General features: G+C 37.4%; 2 protein-coding genes and 1 long non-coding RNA gene across 12 annotated transcripts in view; 2 read left to right on the forward strand and 1 right to left on the reverse strand.

Annotated features, from left to right (window-relative positions):
• Positions 1 to 4424: 4424 nt before the first annotated feature.
• Positions 4425 to 6614, forward strand: LOC129725385 (post-GPI attachment to proteins factor 3). Of its 4 annotated transcripts, none has more exons than XM_055681163.1 (5): positions 4425 to 4632; positions 4832 to 5042; positions 5111 to 5683; positions 5747 to 5951; positions 6013 to 6614. In XM_055681163.1, exons 2-5 carry the CDS (start codon positions 4904 to 4906, stop codon positions 6089 to 6091), a joined length of 996 nt encoding a protein of 331 aa, XP_055537138.1. In that variant the 5' UTR covers positions 4425 to 4632; positions 4832 to 4903; the 3' UTR covers positions 6092 to 6614. The 4 variants fall into 4 exon arrangements, with proteins under 4 accessions (XP_055537138.1, XP_055537139.1, XP_055537137.1 ...); XM_055681164.1 differs by lacking the exon at positions 4425 to 4632 and adding an exon at positions 4647 to 4714; XM_055681162.1 differs by lacking the exon at positions 4425 to 4632 and adding an exon at positions 4660 to 4764.
• A 1701-nt stretch (positions 6615 to 8315) lies between these two features.
• Positions 8316 to 21328, reverse strand: part of LOC129725383 (monocarboxylate transporter 14) — a 67744-nt gene continuing 54731 nt past the window's right edge. For 3 of the 5 annotated variants that reach the window (XM_055681157.1, XM_055681159.1, XM_055681156.1), the window contains 3 exons: positions 9460 to 9569; positions 9199 to 9380; positions 8316 to 9129 (listed from right to left, as the gene is read on the reverse strand). In XM_055681157.1, the coding sequence (XP_055537132.1) occupies positions 8741 to 9129; positions 9199 to 9380; positions 9460 to 9569 (681 nt within the window). In that variant the 3' untranslated portion in view covers positions 8316 to 8740. Of the gene's footprint in view, positions 9130 to 9198; positions 9381 to 9459; positions 9570 to 20046; positions 21219 to 21328 lie in introns of those variants that run through there. The other 2 variants (XM_055681160.1, XM_055681158.1) reach the window with 1 other exon arrangement.
• Positions 10706 to 21328, forward strand: part of LOC129725388 (uncharacterized) — a 65094-nt gene continuing 54471 nt past the window's right edge. For 2 of the 3 annotated variants that reach the window (XR_008728080.1, XR_008728081.1), the window contains exon 1: positions 10706 to 11207. This is a non-coding gene — a long non-coding RNA (uncharacterized LOC129725388). The remainder of the gene's footprint in view (positions 11208 to 21328) is intronic. The other variant, XR_008728082.1, reaches the window with a different exon arrangement.

Below are 21328 nucleotides of genomic sequence, written 5' to 3' on the forward strand. Positions count from 1 at the left end.
TGAATAAATATCGACTAAACTTTCCTTCCACGCTACTATTCAGCGTAAGCTGCATAAGTATATTTTAATACGCGAAACAAACGTTTTCAAACATTTTTATTCAACACGCATTAAACCAGAGCATTTCAACAGTCGAGCAAAGGTTTAACAAATGTTTAATAAATATTTTATTCGAACACAGATCGAACACATACAGAACAGTAGGCTAATAAATGTTTTCTGGTGCATCTATTCAACGCTGGTTTAACAAGTGTTGAATACAATATTCTGCTGTTGTTGCTGAAAACCGTCTTCGCCGTTCTTAAACAACTGTGTGTCGGATAATTTCTCCAAATTCATCTGAACAACCATTCAACAGAAGTTTTTTATTTTCCATTTCGGTTATTGTTCAACTGTAGCCTAATAAAAGTGATCGAGTAAATGTTTAGGCAACAATAATTGTTACTTGGGATGTCTTCACATCTGGCATCCCTGTCATGACACGTAAACCAGGTTGTTTTTTCTGTGGGCTCATCACTGCGACCAGAGATTAGATCTATTGTGATATTGCCCAAGTGTTTTCTGTACTCCGCACTTCGTATTATTGGCAGTATCGCTATTGATAGTAAGTGATACGCTTATCATTCATCTCCGTGCTTGTGTGTAAGTTTTACTTTTCTGTTTAAAGCTTACTACTCTACTATACCGAGCCTCTGTTCCTCCTAACAATATCGCCTAATTACGATTCCCTGGAGAGAACTTTCATACGTTACTCACACCAGTTATATTATAACAGGGACTCATTTTTGTTAGAAGGAGAGTCAACAGAGGTACAATAGAATTTAGATTGAAGGAAAGGTACTTGGTGGGAAGCCTGAGAATAAACCCATGCTAAAGTCCTTTGGCAACCAAATGGCCTGATTCTACTAAGATTCGAACCCACGACCATACGCTTACCAAGGCGGACTCTGTAACCTTGCGGCTACGGAGCTCCCCTAAACCAGGGTTATATTTTCTACAAGCCAGCAGCGGAAATGTCACTTTGTTTACTATCAGGGTTATATTCCCCAAAAGCCAGCAACAGCAACGTCACTCTGTGCACTACTTGCCAGTTAGTGAAAACAAATATAATTTTTCAATTTTAAAATCAAAGAAAACTCGTAGAAATCTTAGACAAATTACGTAATGCCTACTGATAGGTCGGTTATCGATTAGTATAAGAAAAAGTAGGTATTTTTTCAAATTAAAACCCCCTATTGTATATGAGAATTCGCGTAGGTGCGAACAGCTTCAAAAATCTCTTTCACTTGTGTGTGCCAATAAAGCAACGACATCGCGATTTACGACGCAAGTAAGAAAGAGATTTCAGATAATTGTTTATGAACTAAGCACGTGTGGTGGTGAGTTGAAGCTGACAAATTTTACATTGCGTTTCGGGCAGCACGCCAGGTCAATACAGGGTCAATATCGCGCGAATAAAAAAGGGTTTTGACAGCAGTTCGGTTGCTTGCAGGTCAAAACGAGGTAAGCTGCTGGGAAAAGAGATTCGCTATTGTAGGGGACGAGGATGAGAGAGAGAGAGTGAGTGATGGCAATTAACAGGAGGGTTGTGTGCAAAGCCATGACCGCAAGGTTGAAGTAGAATACTTTTACAAGAAAGATAACCCAGCTGCTTGAGTGTCAGTCATTTTTTTTTTGTAAATTAACGTTGACTAATCAGATCAATCGAATTTTACGCTTGAACAAGGATTGACCATTTTCAATAATACAGTAAGTTGCTTGTCATGGTTGGGGCTTGACAATTTTTAAATTTTGCTGACACTAGCGTTGTGAGTAATAAAACAATGAATAGGCCTTTCAAAGAGCGAGAGAGAAGGTTTTGTTTAAGTCACCTTCTACCTACGCAATTATATGGGCCCGGTCGGGTCGGGATATAGGCCAAATAGCATGTTTCCAAGTTTCCAATTGCAAGGTATATGATTCTGTCGACCGTGCTTGGGAAGCAATCATATAACGACCAATCAGAGGTCGAATTTTTCGTTTTGACAAGGCTTGACTATTTTCAATGGTACAATAGTGTGAATAATAAAATTACAATTATCTTCTTTTGGGAAGAATCTCAGAAGATTTTCCAATCTATTGCTGCAAGAACGAAGGAAATCCATCGAATACTAACCGATTTATTAGCATTTGAAATTGGACATATTTTTCACTTTTTTCGGTTTTAGATTTTCATTTAACATCCCGTAGCCGCACTTCCTGAGTGAAGTATTCTACTTCAAAACATCATATCAAGAAGACTGGGAACTTTGCCTGAGATTGAGCGACACTTTTGGCAGCACAGTTTCTTGAGTAAAAATGGAAATGGCGCAGGCTAGTGTGTGTGCTGGCGATGCGACTTTAACTGCATCGCTTATTAACTGAAAGACCGATAACTGCAACCTAAGACAAAACGTGACAGCTGGCTTCTTATTTTTCTTTTCGTAACGGCCGTCATCCCCGTCGAAATTTTTTTGAACGTTCCATACCGTTGATGCCAGAATGATTATTTTTAACAACTTCTGCAGGTCAATGAAAATAAAACAAATTAAAATTGCAATATATAGGCGAATAATACTCAATTCTTATTTATTATTTTATGTTCAATAAAGCATACTTCTATTATCAAATTTTTTCTTCCTAAATTTCTTGGTACCCAAATTTTTTCTTTCTAAGTTTCTTGGACTTCAACCGAAATAGTAATAAACGATTAATCAATGCATTTTTAAAGTTATAACAGTGAAATACATTACTCGGTAATATCATGTACCTTGCATACTTTTGCATATTTCTTTATGAACAATTATAATAGCTAAATTATGACTCTCCAGCTTCACTGCTTTACAGTGAAAAGTAACCTCGATGTATTTTCTACGTGACGATTGCGTTATCGAATTCAGCCAATCAGCAGCCGGTTCAAATTGGTTTAATGTAACGGTGACCAGCTGTCACGTCTTGTCTTAGACTGCAACAACTTCGCAGTTATCGAACTGCAATCCGTCAAATCTGATGTCAAAGTCATATTTGACATTGAAGTGGCAGATCTCGCGGGGGGATTCTAAATGCATTCGAAAATGAAAATTGTTGAATCTCTAGAAATATTTCAAAAGGACTCTTTCATTTCTCTCGATTTTTTTTTCGATTTCGTTTACTTGTTGTCTCCTCATTCTAGATGGGAAATCATTCACTATTAATCAATGAAGCAAAATCACCATGTTATGTGGCTCACTTTCCGTAAGTATTATAAAAGAAAAAAAATATCCCTTGTGCATTGTTTGGTTAGCGTTCACTACTCAGCGAGGCAGTGCATAGTAGATCACGAACAATACTTTGTGACCTAGCGTTATAAAGACCATTTTACGAACTGAAAGGTGTAACGGATCCTGCTGACATTGATGTTGCTTTTACTTGGTTCTGAGCTTTCTGTCAAAATTTCATTCATGAATTGAGTTCAGAAACGTCTCGTAAAATGGTCTATTGTAATGATGAACTTTATCTTCGCCTACATATTGGTTATGTAAAGTAGTTACTTAAACGCAATTAATTATAATGCGGAAATATGAATATCAAATTCATTAATCGAAAAGCTTGTCTATTTTAGTTTTCTGCTATTTTTTGCCACTATTTCATTAAAAAAATACATATCGACATCATTGAAAACAAAAATGGTGGTGACGCCCCCCTCTAAATTTTGGCATGTGTCAAGTGTTGCAGTTATCGAACGGCATTCGATAACTGCAATGTAAACATGTTGCAGTTATCGAACGACGACTGTACAAGCCGAACGCACAGGCTGGACCACATACGCACACTCTGTCTTCGCAGTGATGTAATTACCAGCACTTTCAAAGCAAACTTCCACCTTTAATATATGGAGTGCGCTGTTTGATTTGACGCTTGCCATTTGTATGGGATCGATCCAGAGATGCCAGTCTTCTTGATATGATGTTTTTGGTTAAGGCTAAACCGCCTAAACACAATAGATACGTTGCGACTGCGTTTGCGGCAATTTGACAGTTAGTCCATACATTTTCTGTCAAATTAACGTCAACGCAACGCAAATGTAACAATTGTGTATGGGCCTTTAGCAATTAGCACGCTTAGTTTTTGATTAGTTGATCTGATCAGTTATAAATATTTTGTTAAGAAATTCGGGTTATTCGCGTTGAAAGAGATTTTGAAGGCTGTTCGCACCTACGTGAACACTCATATCCAATTGTCAAAATGTGCGTGATGACAAAAGCAAAAATATTTCCTTCTTTCTTTTTCGCATGCAAAAATCAAACAAATATCAGCAACACCGTCAACGCGAATAGCTAAAGTAATTTACATTAAAGCCACATGATGAGCCCCTCGTTGCGATAAAATCATCGCATCGCATCGCAACTAGGGTTCTTATTATTTCAAATGATATCATTTTGTTTATCAAATTTTACTTACATCTAAACGTTGTTAGCCGTTACCCGTTCACATCAAAATGTTCAATTTACTAAATATAAAATACTTTCGCAGTGATGAAGTACCAGGACTCATGATATCAATGTTTTAAGACGAACTACCCTTTGCTCAGCGGTTCAAAAGAGAAGCGGAGGGTTGGATTGGTAGCGGGCGCAGGTTTGTTTTTGATTTTCCTATTTGCGATGTGTTTGAATTTTCCTTGTCGGAAAGCATAACCATAGCATAACACGACTACCTGGTGTGTGTTTTTTTTATTTCTAATTCCCAGAAAATTGGCTTTATTCTAAAGTTTGTTGTGCCATATATGTTTAGTTCCATCCAGAAAATCATAATATTCAAATGTAATACGTTTTAGGTCCTCCAGAAGTTTGGTAAAATAATATTCACAGCAGCAGTAGTGTAAAGTGAAATAATTTCAATTGAAGGGATGATAAATTTCCAATGGCTGGCAGCGATTGTGTTCCTATCGATATATTTCATTCGTCAAATCTGTGCATCTACGGGAGACCAGAGCCAATTTTTTCAGAATTGTCTCAGAAACTGTGTGCTGCAGAATTGTACAAAATGTAAGCAAAATACTTATGTCTTTTATAAAAATACATATAATTGTTTACCTGTGTACTTTAAATTTTAGCCGGTTTGGTGTTTAAACCTGACTTACAAGTAGCTCAAAGCACGATCAATAAACTACTTTTATGGACCTGTTACGACGAGTGCGGCTACGGTTGCATGTGGCAAACGACGAGTGGTTTTTTAAAGCGGAATTGGACGGTTCCGCAGTTTTACGGTAAGTGGCCTTTCATTCGTGCCCTCGGTCTTCAAGAACCAGCTTCAGTGTTTTTCTCGATGACCAACTTCTATACGCATTACTCAATGCTAAAAAAGTTTCGCCGAGAAGTTCGTCCCGATAGTCCCATGTACACGCTGTGGCACGTATTTTCCTACATCTGTCTGAACGCGTGGATTTGGTCGACAGTTTTTCACGCACGAGATTTCCCTATCACTGAGTTATTCGACTACGCATTTGCTTACTCTATGGTTTTGGCTTCCTTCTACTGCATGGTGATAAGAATGATCCACCGGAGATCGAAATACTTACGAATTGCATTTAGTGTGCTGTGTGTGATTTTCTTTGTGAATCATTTCTCCTATTTAAGCGTTGGTAGATTCGACTATGCTTACAATATGAAAGCCAATATCGTAACAGGTAAGTTCGGCAAATACTAAAATTTTTCCGGATTGCACGAAAACAAGTTTGTTGATTGGCTAGGAATGACCGGTGCAGCAGGATGGATTTCTTGGTGCTTCTTCCAGCGTCGCAAACGCCGTTATGTGTGGAAGTGCTTTATATTCATTGTGTTGGCCACTTCTTCGCTGTTGCTGGAAATCAATGACTTCCCACCGATTCTCTGGACGTTTGATGCCCATTCCATATGGCATTTGATAACTGCACCCTTGACAGTTTTATTCTACAGGTATGCCCAAAGAACATTTTTCAGTTTTAAGCTCTATATTAAAACTGCTGTTTTCTTTTAGCTTCATCATTGATGATTGCAAAAGTTTGAGACAAGAATTGTATGGCAGTGAGCAAGGTGATACGCGGAAATTATTATGAAACCGAGGAATGAAGAGTGCCACTAGAACAAATATACTCTAGGATGTAAAGCAGTTAAACGTACTTTTTAGAGAATTAGAATCAAAAGACTTGAGCTGTAGTATCGCAGACTTCTCTACTTAGGGAAAGAATTTATTTCTTCCACTGCCAGCAAGTAGCAGTTAGTTAAAGACAATAATTCTACAGTTGAGCGAACTTAGGCTGCAATAGTATTATGGTAATGAAATAAGTTGTCCAGTAGAGAATGTTCTGTTTTCCTCCAACGTAAAGGGCGAAAACCAACTATTAGTATAGGTTTTAGTGTATATTTCTTGGTCGAGAAATTCTTAAACAGGTTGACAGGAGATTTTAGAAGCTGTTCTTCAAACTGTAGAGATCGGATTCCAATAAACAGTGGTGTCGGCAGGTCAGCGACCATTATAGATGATCAATTCATATACTGTTTGACGAATATTTATTAACAAACGTTACTAGTCCTAAACCTACGCCCGTTCAATAAAACTGCAAAACACCGTTATACCTACCAATGTGTTTGGAACGGACTACAACCCGAAACTCCAATATATTCCTACTATTCTCATTTTATTTTATGTCCCAGTGTTTGAATTAAAAAATCACCAGAATTGTTCGCAAAACCACGACCGTAAGGTTGACGTAGAACTACATATGGTTGTTTGTTACATTACTTGTATTGAATATGCTTAAAATTTCGTGCAAAAGAGGAGTTTAAGTGCTACCGAAATTCAGTTTGCACATGCATCACTGAACAGAAATGGAACATACACTATACAACGCAAACAAGTTTCAACAGTCAGAGTGCATGAAGATTAAAATAAAAATTGAATAATACTTGAATAAATGCTTTTAATTCTAGCGGAAAACAAGAAAATATTAAATCTTAAATAATTTGTTGGTTGTCTTCATAAAGACAATTGCTGTTTAGTTTTATATCAGATATAATGTTGATCGCATCTGTGTGCTACCCCAACAGAGGTCATTGAGACGTTTTTCTGGTAACACAGTTGAAACCTGTTTTCACACTGAAAATTCGATGGCCCATATATTTTGAATGCCAGCATCCCAAAACGTTTGTGTGTTGTCAAAATACGGCAACTTTTCATTAGAGGAAGTGCCGGCTAATGTAAATGTACCTACTACTGATGCTGCCCGCTACTGCACAAAGGCAGCTTTTTACTAGAGGATGTTGTTCTCCGCTGCCACTGTAAGGATTGTTGTAGTCGCTGTTTAGAACTAATATGAGTCGTTTCGGGCAGGCTCTTATATAGACCAAATAGCACATTTTAAATTTCTAGGTCTATAGTTCTGTCGACCATGCTTGGGAAAGCAATCATATAACGACCAATCAAAGGTCGAATTGTGCGTTTTCACATGGCTTGACAATTTTCAATAGTACAATAGTTCGAAAAATAAAATTACAACTTTCTGCATTTAAGAGGAATCTGAGAAGGTTTTCCAATCGATTGCTGCAAGAACGAAGGAAATCCATCGAAAACTAACCGAGTTACTATTATTAAGGGGAGCTCCGTAGCCGCAAAGTTACAAAGTCTGCTCTTGTAAGCAAGTGGTCGTGGGTTCGAATCTTAGTAGAATCAGGCTATTTGGTTGTCAAAGGACTTCAGCATGGGTTTATTCTCAGGCTCCCCACCACGTACCCTTCCTTCAATCTGAATTCTACAGTACCGTTGTTGACTCTCCCCCTAATAAAAAAATAAGTCCCTATTATAATAAAACTGGTTTGAGTAACGTATGAAAGTTCTCTCCAAGTTATTGTAATTAGGCGAAATTGTTAGAATGGACAGAGGCTCGGTAAAGTAGAACAAGTAAGCTTGAAACGAAAAGGTAAAACTTACACACAAGCACGGATATGAGAGATAACCGTATCACTTACTTCAATAGTGATACTGCCAATAATATGAAGTGCGGAGTACAGAAAACACCTGGGCAATATCACAATAGATCTAATCTCTGGTCGCAGTGATGAGTCCAGACAGGAAAAAAAACCGAGTTGTTAGCATTTGAAATGGGACATATTCTTCACTTTTTCCGGTTTTAGATTTTCATTTTACTTCCCTATGTAGCCGAATTTGTAGCTGAAATTCCTGAGAAAAATAGTTCTACGTCAAAAAATCAAATCTTCAAATGCCACGAATAAAATATGAACGAGTCAAGTCGAAGAGACTTTTCTCCATAAAAAAGATGGAAATTCGATTTCGTGCTGTTATTTATTTTTTCAATGTGTAGGTCTCCTAAAATCAAGATTTTTCAAAGTTTATTCTACAATGTCAATAAAATTATATATTCGCTATTCTTCTGTATATATGATTTGGTGTGGTTGACTAACATTAAATAATACTAAGTACTGTTACTTTTCTTCCAAAATTTTTTTAATTATAAATACAATTACACATCGATTATAAATTTACCGTATTTGATGAATATAAAAGTTTTCGGGTGTGTTCAATGCTGTGTTTATGTTTTAAAATTAGAAAAACCTGTTTGTAAAACTAGCTCAAGCTCGAAATGGAAGGTTAGTTAATTGCTTAAATTATATGTTTATTCAGATAAGGCGGTGAGTAGCTTCCGATGAATAATTCTACTTAAGATTTCATTGCCTTGTTTTAGATTAGTCTACTGCGTCACGGTGGACTCATTTGCATCGCTGTCTTTCTTGTTTTCTTCGTCATCATCGTCACATGGCGGAAGGTCTCCAATCGTCCTGGCGCAGATCGCCGATAGTACAAGGAAGAATCCTCCAGCGTAAAATGCCGAGTCCCACTGTTTGGTAATATCATACATCATCCCGGCTAACGGCGGTCCTAGCAGGCTACCGATGCCCTGTACCAACAGGCACAGTCCGTAGGCAACGGTGAAGTCATCCATGCTTACCAGCCGTACCATGATGACGGGAGTAAACGAGAATGTACTGGCGAATGTAACGCCGAACAATACGCTCATGGCGACCATGAGATAGTAGCTTGACACCGCAAACGGAATCGCAAAAATCGATAGTCCACACACTATGCGAATAAAAATGTTTTATAGTAATAAAAGATTGGCACTTAAGATGCTCGACAGGTTTCACTTACATGCTAAACACAACGCGTAAGTTTTTGTCACATTGACCCAAGGTTGGTCACCGAGCCAGCCTAGACAGACCATGCCGATCGTGTTGGTGACACCAATTATGGAAATCATATTCGCTCCATCCTGTTCGCTGAATCCGTTCATCAGCATGAAATCGGGGATGTAGAAATAAGGGATGATGTACCTATGAGTGAGCAATAACAGAAATATGTTGGGTATAATTTTGATTTAAACCACACAAAATAGATAGAGCAATTACTTACCAGGTAAACAGGAGTAGTGTTGATATGGACATCATGCAAAATTTGAACTCGAAGAACAAAGAGAAATTGAACATTGTTTTCAATGCATCGAAGAAGGTTTCGTACCATGTCTGGAAGCAGAAATCAGCAAGAAAATTGGGACGAATTACTTTGGAATAATGAAACTGGATTTAGTTTGTAAGATTTTTCTGTGCAGTACCTATATTTGTGGTGCTTGTGATGCTACTAAGGGTAGAGATTTATTTGAGTACACTAAGGTCGCTTTTTACGCGGTTTTTTACGCGGATTCCGGAATTTACGCGGTATTTTTTTTGCCCGGATTTCGGTTCCCCTTCACTCGGAATGCAAAATTAACGATGATTTTTTTTACGCGGATTCCGGAATTTACGCGGATTCCGGAATTTACACGTTTTTTTTACGCGGCACGTATCCCCCGCGGAAAAAGCGACTTTACCCAACAAACAATTTTGTTGTATAACAGCTTGTTAAGCTTTCGTTCAGCCGAAATCCGCCCAATAGCAGCTTAACAAGCTATAAATCAACAAATTTGTTTGTTGGGTAGTGTATATAATTTGACGGTTGAACTACGGAAACGAACCAGTATGTGGCAATAAGCCTATTTTTTCTAGTTTGTTAGCGTGCACGTTATCACTTATGATTTGTGCTACAATAACTATATTTAGTCTGGAATCGCATATGAGCCACATGTTGATTTTCTCTTTTATATATTTCACGGGACAAGTGATTTTAACACGTCACTGCTATGCGATTATGAGTCGTAATGTTCTCAAAGCTTCATACTATGCTATGCTATGATAAACAAGAGTATAGAGAAATAGTGTCGAACATAGTGCAATATTGGCCGATGTTGTTAGACGGATTTATAGGTGGGCTGGACATGTGAATGTCCAATGTTGTATGTTTGTACTACTTGAATTTGTTATTGGAAAAGTTCAGTGTTTATATAATGCTTTTCAAGAAAACAAATAAAATTAAAAAAAAAACATTTTTTTTCTCGACAATTCTCTCCAGTCTTCTCTAACATTCTTTCATTGAGTGCATCTTTTACTAATATGAACAAATACATACAGATACAGATAAATCAAATTTAAATTTGATTAAAACTTTCGGTTATACTGTTTACCCGTTTAGATTCGAACCCGTGTCATATCGATTGAAATCCGTTGTCTAACCCCTCGGAAGTCATCTGAAATGTGACATGCGCAGTGTTAAAAGTCGATGTAGTTTAACAAGTCTTATCCTATCGAAACAATCATTGCTTAAAGCACGCGAACGTGCTGAATGGTGAATTTTTTATCGTATAATTGCTATTATACAAAGCAATGTTTACATGCAATGATATTTTATTTTCACCTCAGGACTTGCTTAGATGGGTGGCACCGTCTGCTACTATAATGTCTCATTCGAGACATCATTGAAGTGCAGCACTTGGCATAGGTAAGCCAAAGTGTATTTTCAAGAAGTGATTGCAACGAAAAGTGCTAACTTATGACTCAAACATATGCGAGAGAAACATTCAGAAAGCATCAATCAAGCTAAAATCAAATCAAATACAGTATTTTGATAAGAAACGTAGTGTTACTACTTGGAATCAAAAAAAAGGTCTCAGCCACAAATGCTATTTTACGGTGAGGAAAGAGGATATTTCCAGTATTTCAAGGACTAATCATGAGAAGCACTGAGATTTCATCAACATAATGCTTGTTCAATACGTAGTTCTATGTGAGGTAATAAAACCTTTATAAAACGTTTACCGAATGTCCGGTATAACATATCTTCATTTGTCAATGGTTGTCAATACATATTCGTATTGTAACTGATTTATCGTATACCTCCTAGCTAGTCTCGAGGTACGATGCAGGCCTAACAAGCCTGTCGTCATATGTTTGAATAGCGGGTCGGGAGAGACTGTTGGTATCAACAGGATCATAGCGCTAACCCCGCAATTGTCCTGTATACTATAATAGTTGGCTGCAAAACATGTGTCCAATAAAACAGGAAGATCAAGCTTCGACAGCGAAATGGTTATAACTAGAGACTGTGTTATAAAGAGATACGCAAAGAGAAAAGCAGTAAATATGGCAACCCTTTGCTAATATTCTATTTTAAACAATTCTGCCAACCACATTTTTTTCGCATGACTTTTCATACGCACTAGAGAGTGTAATGAAATTTCGAAACTTTGTAAGGATATATTACTGAGTTTCAATGCTTGTTCTTACAGTTATTTAATTTTCAATGCATCACTCAAAATATCAGCATGACGAACATAATTTTCGTAAAACCATATTTGCATGTGATACACAGAATTTATACTGATTGCAACACACATTCTGTACGAAAAGTAACACGCATGAGTTTGTTTACTTTGCACACTTGGAGCTTCGATTTGACGGTTCACTTGGAGCTTTCGACCTCACTCTTTGCGTATCTGTTCATAACACCGTCTGTAGTTAGAACCTGTGGATCACATTTCTGTGCTTCACTGAGTAAAGGGTGTCCCACATTGAATTGCATCACGGAAAAATGCTGAAGAAAATTATTGCGTATTTTGTCTTGAAAGATTGGGTAGAAGTAGTTTGAAGTGTCTTGTTTACACTGTCTTTTTCGCTCTCAGTTTTTCTAAAATTGGAATTGCCGTTACCCGAAAAGCAACGTCGCTCTCATTGTGACATCGGAAAACATATCTGCAGTCAACAGTGAGTCGTGTGATTGAAAGTGCTACGAAACTCTGAGCATCGAACGGAAGGAGACCAGAATGTTAGTTCTATCAGTGATTAGGATCACAAGCGTGTTGTGAAAGCGTTTACGTGGAATCCCAATGCTCCAAAAAGTTGAATCTATTTAAGTTTCTCGGTCAGAGAGCCAAGGATCGAAAGGAACTGCATACGTGCAAAGTGCAGAAGGGTCCAAATCAGGACCAAGTTGGATTCAAATCTGGAAAAGTGTTACTCAGTTCAACTTTGCACGAGTTCATGCCAAATCGTGACGAACGGCGAAAAACGGTGAGAAAGTCGAAGGCCCGGGAACTGTCGGGATGCCAGGTGCTGACGAAGCCACATTGTCTCTTCATGGATGATGCGACTTACATCAAGGTGGATTTCCGGCAGCTTCCAGGGCTTCTTTCTTTCAACTGCCCAGCACAAGTTTGATATTCTGTAGGAAGTAAGGAAACAGAAACTGTCAAAGTTTGCCGAGAAATAGCTGATTTGGCAAGCGATCTGCTCATGTGGCGAAAAGAGTGCACCGTTCGCGACCACCACACCGGGACTGCAAACGGGGAGATCACTCAAGGAGTGTATACAGAAGCGTCTACTTCCTTTGTTGAAGCAACACGAGGGATTTACGATCTTCTGGTCGGATTTGGCTCGGGGTCATTTACGTACCCAAAGACATAAACCCAAAGGAAGTCAAATCTGAGGAGGACATGATGAAAAAGTGGGGTACCGTACAAAACAAAGTTGCAGCTAGATGTTATAGAAAACCTAATGAGTGGAGTTAAGCGTAAGGTGCGAGCGTACAGTTATGGCATGGAAGTAAAATAAAATAAATATGCCAAATGCTTACTAAGGAGTTGTATTTTATTGTCTGAAAGTTTAAAAAAAAGGTCAACTAGGTAATTTTCTACAGAGATTTTTCCGTGACTCAATTTGATGTGGGACCCCCTCTAGTGCAATACCCATTTTGAATATTGCTGCACCCCTAAAAGTTTATCATAATCTAAAATGGGCAGAGTTACTCTATCACTTGATTCCGACATCTCAGAGCAGGAGTTTCCAGACCTTTTGCTCGGCGGAGTACTTTAGCTACTCAAACTTAAATTATTCAGCAGAGCACTTGCATTTTTCAATCGATGATCGAAATGATGCAACAATCCAGGTTAGCTAGCAAATTTTTATAACTGTAAATCAAGGTACCGCTACGCAACGTCAGATCTAGCGAGAACTTCCATATCCCAACCTTTTGGGGAACTAACAAGGATACAAGTAACCTGAGTGAAGATCCTCGGTGGAAATCTTGACCCTATGCTAACTGAGGAAGGTTTCGCGGCCCTAGTAAGGCAGTATCTCGAAAGTGCCCCACTGTAAACAATTCAGAAGTAAATACGAACAGGCGAACGAAGAGGGGAAATGATTTGAAACTCGGAAACTGTGAATAGTGCAGGTACCTAGGAAGTGTGGTCGCCGTAGACGGGTAAGCGTGGGCTCCGAGCGGTAGATCCTATCACGAAAACGGCTTCTAAATACCACGTACCTGTAATGAGAAAACTATCGCATTCCGCGTTACGTAATATACAAATGTTCTCTAAAGGATTTTTGATTTATTCGTGACTATTACACAATAATAAAAATAGAAATATAAGATTTTGCAATTAAATATCAAAAAATGTTTTGGAATGCCATTTGATTATGGCAACAAGAAAACGATTCACAGTTTTGCCAAAGAAAGCACAATTTGTTAGAATCTGTATTTTATTGGAGCATTTCTTCCGCAGCCATTATTAACTTGCTGAAAATACATGACGAAGGTGTCAACTACTCTGATAACGGAAATTTCATTCATGAAAATTACAGTTTAATTTCGAGGATGCCGCAAAATTGACGAAATATTTAGCTGTGCCTGGGGTAATAAGCACCGTTGAGGCAAGATGAACGTCCTCCGATTTAAAATGGAGAAACATTTTAATAACAAAATAATAACTCTATCATTTGAATTTATGTTTTCTATAGTAACCCTGTCAATTCAGCAGCACTGCATTGTTAGGAAATGTAAATAAATACAAAAAAAGTTTTCGTGGCATACGGTCTAGTTTTTTTTCTCAGCTGAATTACGTGTTTTTAGCTCTCCAATTGTTGCTTTCCATCAGCGAAAAGTGTTATCGCATCGAATATAGACGTTGAGCAACATATTTCTGATAAAATATCAGTAAGTTTCGACGAGCAATACAGTTATGTAACCAGAAACATTCGGTTGTTACTTTTGGGGCTAAACACTTCCGAAAGCTCGGAGCAAAAGAACTCTTTGTAAACACATTTTTTGCTTACATTTCATATCATTTCCAAAAATGTCCGGAAGTCCAATCGGCGGTCATGGACCGTTGAACAGCTACGTGCTAGAGGTAATCAAAACCGGTACAGTAAGGTCGTTTTGTACGTGTTTTTTTACGCGGGTTGCTTTCCTCCATTACTCAAAACGGTACAAGATATCGACCTCATTTGGTCGGTGTTAAGTCAGACCGGACCAAGTGACATTTTGATCATTTCGAGAAAAACGAGTTTGAAGTTTGTTGCTCTGGGAATTTTGAAGTTTTCAATATTTTTGCGCAGTTTTGATGTTATTAATTGGAGTAACTCTCTAACTGTATCATGCAATGTGACAATTGAAAAAAAGGAGTGTCGTGAGCTCAAAAAGGACAGGTTTATAACTGATTAAATGTACTTGGTCCACTCTGATTGATTCAAAGAAGAATCATTAATGACTTGGTCCATTATGACTGAACAATTGAACAAATATATTTAGTCCATTGAGTAAAAAAGTTTTTAATCTACATGGTTAGCTTCTGCGACATGTGTTTGTTTCAACAAATCAATGGTAGGAGCGGAATGTTTTAATGGATAAAAATATGGTTAATTCACTCAATTAAGTTATTCGTAATCATCCACTTTCTCTTCAACTTTGGCCAAAATTGCCGTAGAATTGATAATGGACTGGATGGTTTCCTCGTGTTTTGGTTCTGAAATTTCTGTCACGTTTGGATGTAGTGCTTCAAGGACAGCTTCATGAAAAGTTGGCACAGGTTCTCCATTATTGATTAGCAAATAATATTTAATTGATATTGACAATATGCTTTACACACTTAAATGTCAATCGAGTCAGTTTCTTCTTGTATTCATATGAAAGGTCTTCTCCAAACAATCGCTTGTGTTGCCTTTAGCTTCGTAATTTCATTACGGGCATAAATCTAATTAGCTTGCATAAAACAGTAACAAACATACACTCACCACTTATTTCAACCTCCTGAGGATATAATTCATTGGTAAAATCAAGTTTTAAGTCAGTATTGCTACTGTAACTTGAACTTCTTTCTGAAATTGTGGAATGTTGTGTCACCCACACAAATGATTAACGTTACTCATTTACGTGTTCAATCAGAGTGGACCATGTACATTTTCCTCATTTACTGGTAAAGTATACTTTTTTGACTAACGGGCAAAGAAGCATTCCGATAAGCTGCCTGATAGTGTTGAAATTCATTTATGTTGACTTCAAACCGATGCTGTAAATTCCAATAATTTCAACTTTTTTCTACTTAACACATGGTTCACTTTGTCTGCACACTATAAGGCTGATATCAGGTCATGTTAGTGACAGCAAAATTTAAAATATTGAATTTTGGTCTCTAGATTGACCACTATCATATTCAAACGAGGTTTTAAAGTTTTCGGACAGTTTCCTTTGTTATATTTGCAACTTAAAAAAGTCGTTTTTTACAAATTTGGAACGCATCCCCCGCGTAAAAAAACTACCTTAGTGTATTTCCAAAAACGCTCAATTGTATGTAATTCCTAAGAAAACCATTTTGCGATTAATTATTAGATGACAACATGAGCCGTACTGCGCAAATATTGTAGTGCATTCTACCCCATCGATGGAGTATATTTTACCTCATTTGCATGGTGCTTCTTGCCCCTTTGTTGTGGTGCACTTTACCTCAGCAAGGGCATTTTACCTCGATTGGTGACTTCTAAATTATTACACTCACTTTAAACAATGTGTTGTATGCATTTTCTATAATGTTTCACCATCTGATGCGATTTTGAATAAATAAATAATGGTTTTGATATTTTTATCAGTGTATAATGTTGATTTTGTCTCTCAGCAACAAGAACAAACTCTGCTTTTGATAACTGATGCGTTTTACCCCAGAAACCCCTACGAGATTGGATTTGTATGACTCTAGTCTCGAGTAGAATTAAATTTCACAATAAATTCAACAACATTACGGTTGATTATTTTTTATAAGGTGGCATGCTGTGGAGAGTGTAACGAGATTGTGCCCTCTTAAAATACATATGGGTCATTCCATACGAAGTGACAACGAAAAAGCACAAACTTGGACAAGACCATCACAGATTTTGCTCAAAGCTGGGGGAATTATTCATCTAGTGTCAATTTGGAAAAATCCCAATTTTGGTGTCGATTGGAATGCCTCACCGCTCTGTGGGACCCCCTTTTCGTTGCAAGATAGCGCATTTTTTAGCAAAACCAGACGTTCGAAAAATACTACCACGTGATTTTTGAAGAAAACAAAGTAAGGAATCCAGGAAAAAAAATATTATTTTTGACCGAAAGTGTTGCCAGATTGATTATTTTTATTTTGAAATTAAACTTGCGTTTTTCGGCAAATGTAGCCAATTTTTTTTTTAAATATGATAGTTTTATCGTTTTTCTTAGAAACTTTTACGTAAGAAACACTTATCACCCCGTGGTCTTATGAGCCAATCTCGAGATACAACAATTTTACGAAAATAGTTTTAATAGTTTATTGACATCGGTGTCAGTGTGCAAGTTTTTTTTTATTTTTTGCACATCTGCAAACAAATTTCTGTGAGAGGCAACGTTGCCAGTATGCCAGATAAATCTGGATTTTGCCAGATTTCTGTTTGCGCGCCAAACAAACAGGTAAACCTCAGGATCTGCCAGATATTTGTAAATGAGACAGATTTTTGCCAGATTTCATCCGCGTCGTCTCGCAAAAAGGTCATCATCGCGAGATGGGCTGTGGTCGACCTTTACCTACCTACACCCGGCGAGCAAAAAAAAGGTCCTCACTTTACATTTTGTCGGAAATTTGATCCGAAAATCAGTGCCAGATTTTTGCCAGACTTTTTATTTTGGTCTTGCCAGATTTTATTCAAAACTTTGTGGCAACACTTGTGAGAGGTGAATTACGAAGATCTCAAAAGAACACCATATGAATAGAGTTAGCGTTGGTGCACTCTCTTCGCTTTGCTTTTTGTGATATACCTTTTGTTGTGAGTGCACACCACTAGATGTGGTTCTCAATGTGTGTTATATCTAACCTATATTTACAGCGCGTTCAACTATTCTCCTGTTGCTATCGTTTATCCCCCTACAAAGCGCCACTTATGGAGAGGAAAACATAACGAGTGACGCGGGTAAATGGCTTCTCAGAACTGATGTAGTCGAATCATATACATATATGTTTTCTCCGTTAAAACAATGCACCAAAGCGACATTTCATTACGAACTAAGAAGATTCAAGTTTAGTCGATCGTACAAATCGTGAATTGTACAGTTCGAGTACAGTACTCTCAGCCACCCAACAGTATACAACGCTATTGCGTGCTGCATCCTGTGGCTGCTGCTAGAGAATAACAAAATTCTGTTCAGAATTCGAAATGTTGCTGTCAAGCCGAACTATAAGTGTCTATCTTAAGACTTTTCAATATTTTGTATAAAGTGTAAAAAAAATTTCAAAACGACACCATTTTTTACAGTGACTGACCATCACTTTTGAGAGCAGTTATTACCAAAAACAATACAAACGGTCCTTATCAAGGTCATATATTATTAGAGCGTTCGATGAATAATAACACATTGCAACAATTTGTTTGCCTTGGCTTCTATCACATAACAGATATGCAACTTAGAACACAACTCTGCAGCAGATCGGTGCCCAAGCTTTCGCATTCATTTTTTGCTGTTCCATTCTACATTGATTTTACAGTGCATCGTTCGAACAGTTCGCTTCAATAGTTTGAACGTGCACCAAAAAAATTTTTTTTTTGCTTCAACGACCAGGCAAAAAGGTGATCTTGAATAGTTGAATTTATCAAAATCAAGTTAAGACAGGACCGCATTCAAGAGATCTTCAAAGCGGCAATTCAGTAACAATTCACAATCAACGTCAATGGAACAAACTAAACTAAAAATCTTTCAACCATTCAAACATTGTTTGACAAATTTTCTTGGATTGTACACCTCGCGACTGTTGAAAATATTTTAACCTGTTAGTTGATTTACTTGAATATCTTCGTTGAACTTGGAAACCGAATTTCTCGACCAACGACAATATTTTTTTCTACCGTTTTTTATACCTAACATTGCAAGTAATGCATATCAGACGCGCTATACACAGCACTGCTTACGATATTAGGTACAATGTAGAAAAATGATTGTCGTTAGTCATGATATTCAGTTTTCAACTTGGGCAACAATGAAATTCATTAAAAATATATCTACATAAAAACCGTTGCACGTATGCGGGTGGTACTGTACGATTATCATGAAAAGGCACCCTCGCTATACCAGTACAGGAGAGAACAAAGGATTCTCTCTGCGAAAAGCGGCGAGAGCACATACAGTCCTTTTATTGAATGAATTTCGAGTGTAAAATGCGTCCTCTCCACCTCTCCACCGCTAGATGTCGATACTTAAAATAAAGAGATTTTGTCTCATTTTTGGTTCTTCAGTTGAACAGATGTGCTTCTATGTAGGATTTTATTATGTATTTCGATGCAAAAACACATTTCCAGAGTTTGGACACATTTCACTTGTTTTTACGACGCCATTTTGTTTTAAAACCTGATATCAAATTTATGAGAGTTTGACCACATAATAGCATTTTTTATCCATCTTTTAAAAAAAAGGGATCTTAAATCGGATGAAACTGACTTTAAAACGGCGATTTTACGAAAACAGTTATGGCATGGTTTTAATATATTTCACAAATCATAATAATATAATCAATGTATGTAAAACAACAATGGGTGCGTTAATATCTATATGTGGTAGTCAAATTATTTCTTATATTGAGGAAAAAAGTCTCATGAATCGATTGGTAGGTGTTTGAGCCACGTAAAATGTCAGCAACATGCCAATTTTACTGCAGTTCCCTTTCAATACTGAAACAGGTTTATCTAGATGTAAGATTAATTTTTTTGAAATCTGTTTAATGTAATACCAAGAGTGTTAGCGATATTCAATGATCCAAAAGCAATTTGTTTCTGTTCCCCCCTTTTGCGGGGAGAGGATTCGCATTTTTGTCCAAGATCGGTCAAAACATCAAAATCTCGCTGAAATGGGTTCAAACTTGGGAAAAAGTGTTTTTGCATCAAAAAACATCCTAGTATCATACATAGAAGCCAAGACAGAGGAAAAAGTAAATTTTCGTTGCACTGTGTAATTTACGTAGTCCTACGTCAATCATGCGGTTGGGTTTGGACTTTGCAATTTGTATGTGGATGTTTGACGTAGAAGAATATAATAGTTTGCAAAACGATATTGATGTTACAATATTCTCACAAAATGCAGTCGTATTTTAATTGACAAGTCCAAAAATACTAACTTTTAGTAGTATTGAAATACATATCTAAGGCTCGGAAAGCTTCGATATTTGCAACATAAAAGGAATAAAAAAACATTAGTGTTTACAATTAATTACAGTAAGTCGTAAAATTCAATTTTTGTCCTGGATATAGCTTAACTGAAATTGTCGATTCAATTCAGGGAATTTTCAAAACAAAAAAATCAACAAACGAATTGTGATTATACGCTATATATTTAGCATTAACAGAATAAATGTGTGAATAAGTACTCGAATGGCCAAATGGAGTAAAATGCTGCCCTAGAGTTATAATATTCTTAAGTAACCATTTCGTTATAATTGAATAGTCTGCTCGGCAGCGTTCCTACATTGCGTTTCTCACTATGATTTAGAGTATATATATTTTTGAAGAATTTCGTTGCTTTGTTTTTTCGTCTAATATTTGCTACTATTTTGCTTGCCTAACGATAACCTCAATAAATTTGTTTTCCAAACTAACACTTTGAATAGTCCTAATAATTTAATAGGTTAAATCTAAATAACACCTGTTTTCATAAATTGCATGTTGTTTCAAATAAAATCACTGTTTTCGACATTTGGGTGTAAATAAAACCAGTAACAAGCTGGCAAGGAAAACACAAGCAAATACTACTAATGGAAACGGAAAGTTATTTTGTGATATATTTTAATTTACCTTTTTTGTGTTGAAAAATAAATGGATCAACAATTAAACCAAACTAGATCTGTATCATTACTTATTTTTTGAAAAGGCACTCGCGCGTCAGCGTGTGAATGTTATCCTAATTGTTTCTTGTAGCTACTATATGAGTGAACATGTTTTTTTCTCTAAAGTTGATTCCTAGTTTGCTTAGTGCACAAAAATCCTATCCAAAAAGTTTTGAGGTAGGCTAAAGTTTCACGCACTTGTTTTCCGTAGGAGACAATATTAGACTTAATACTAAATCAATAAAAATGTCATAAGTACTGATCCAAGAGATTCGTCAGGTCTACACCGTCACAGTTGAGCTCAGCGCGTCGCTGCCTTTCTCTTCCTCGTCGCTGGTGGCCGGAAGGTAACCGACGGCCCAAGCGCACACCCCTGACAGTATCAAAAAGAAACCGCCTGCGTAGAATGAGGAATCCCAGCGTCCGGTCATGTCGTACATGAAACCAGCCAGCGGTGGTCCAACCAGGCTTCCAATTCCCTGAACCAGCAAGCAAAGACCGTACGCGACGGTGAAGTCGTCCAAACTAACCAAACGCACCAGAATAATCGGCGTGAAGGAATAAGTGCTGGCGAAAGTGTAACCGAACACGATGCTGACTACGACCATCGCATAGTAGCTGTTCACAGCCAGGGGTACGGCGGCCACCGAAATTCCGCAAACTGTTGGAAATAACCGGTAGTTATAAGACTGGTTTAATCGTGCTTGTCCCGAAGAAGCATGATGATTGCCATTCTGGAGACATTTAATTCTTTCTAGCTCACTGCTGCAG

The sequence above is a fragment of the Wyeomyia smithii genome, chromosome 2 (genome assembly GCF_029784165.1).
Source record: "Wyeomyia smithii strain HCP4-BCI-WySm-NY-G18 chromosome 2, ASM2978416v1, whole genome shotgun sequence".
NCBI lineage: Eukaryota > Metazoa > Arthropoda > Insecta > Diptera > Culicidae > Wyeomyia > Wyeomyia smithii.

Bases quoted from the DNA above. Each gene is read 5' to 3' on its own strand.
- LOC129725385 (XM_055681163.1), top strand. From the start codon at position 4,904: ATGATAAATTTCCAATGGCTGGCAGCGATTGTGTTCCTATCGATATAT. The intron at 5,043-5,110 runs GTAAGCAAAATA...TTTAAATTTTAG, and splicing joins GCTGCAGAATTGTACAAAAT to CCGGTTTGGTGTTTAAACCT. The intron at 5,952-6,012 runs GTATGCCCAAAG...GTTTTCTTTTAG, and splicing joins TTGACAGTTTTATTCTACAG to CTTCATCATTGATGATTGCA.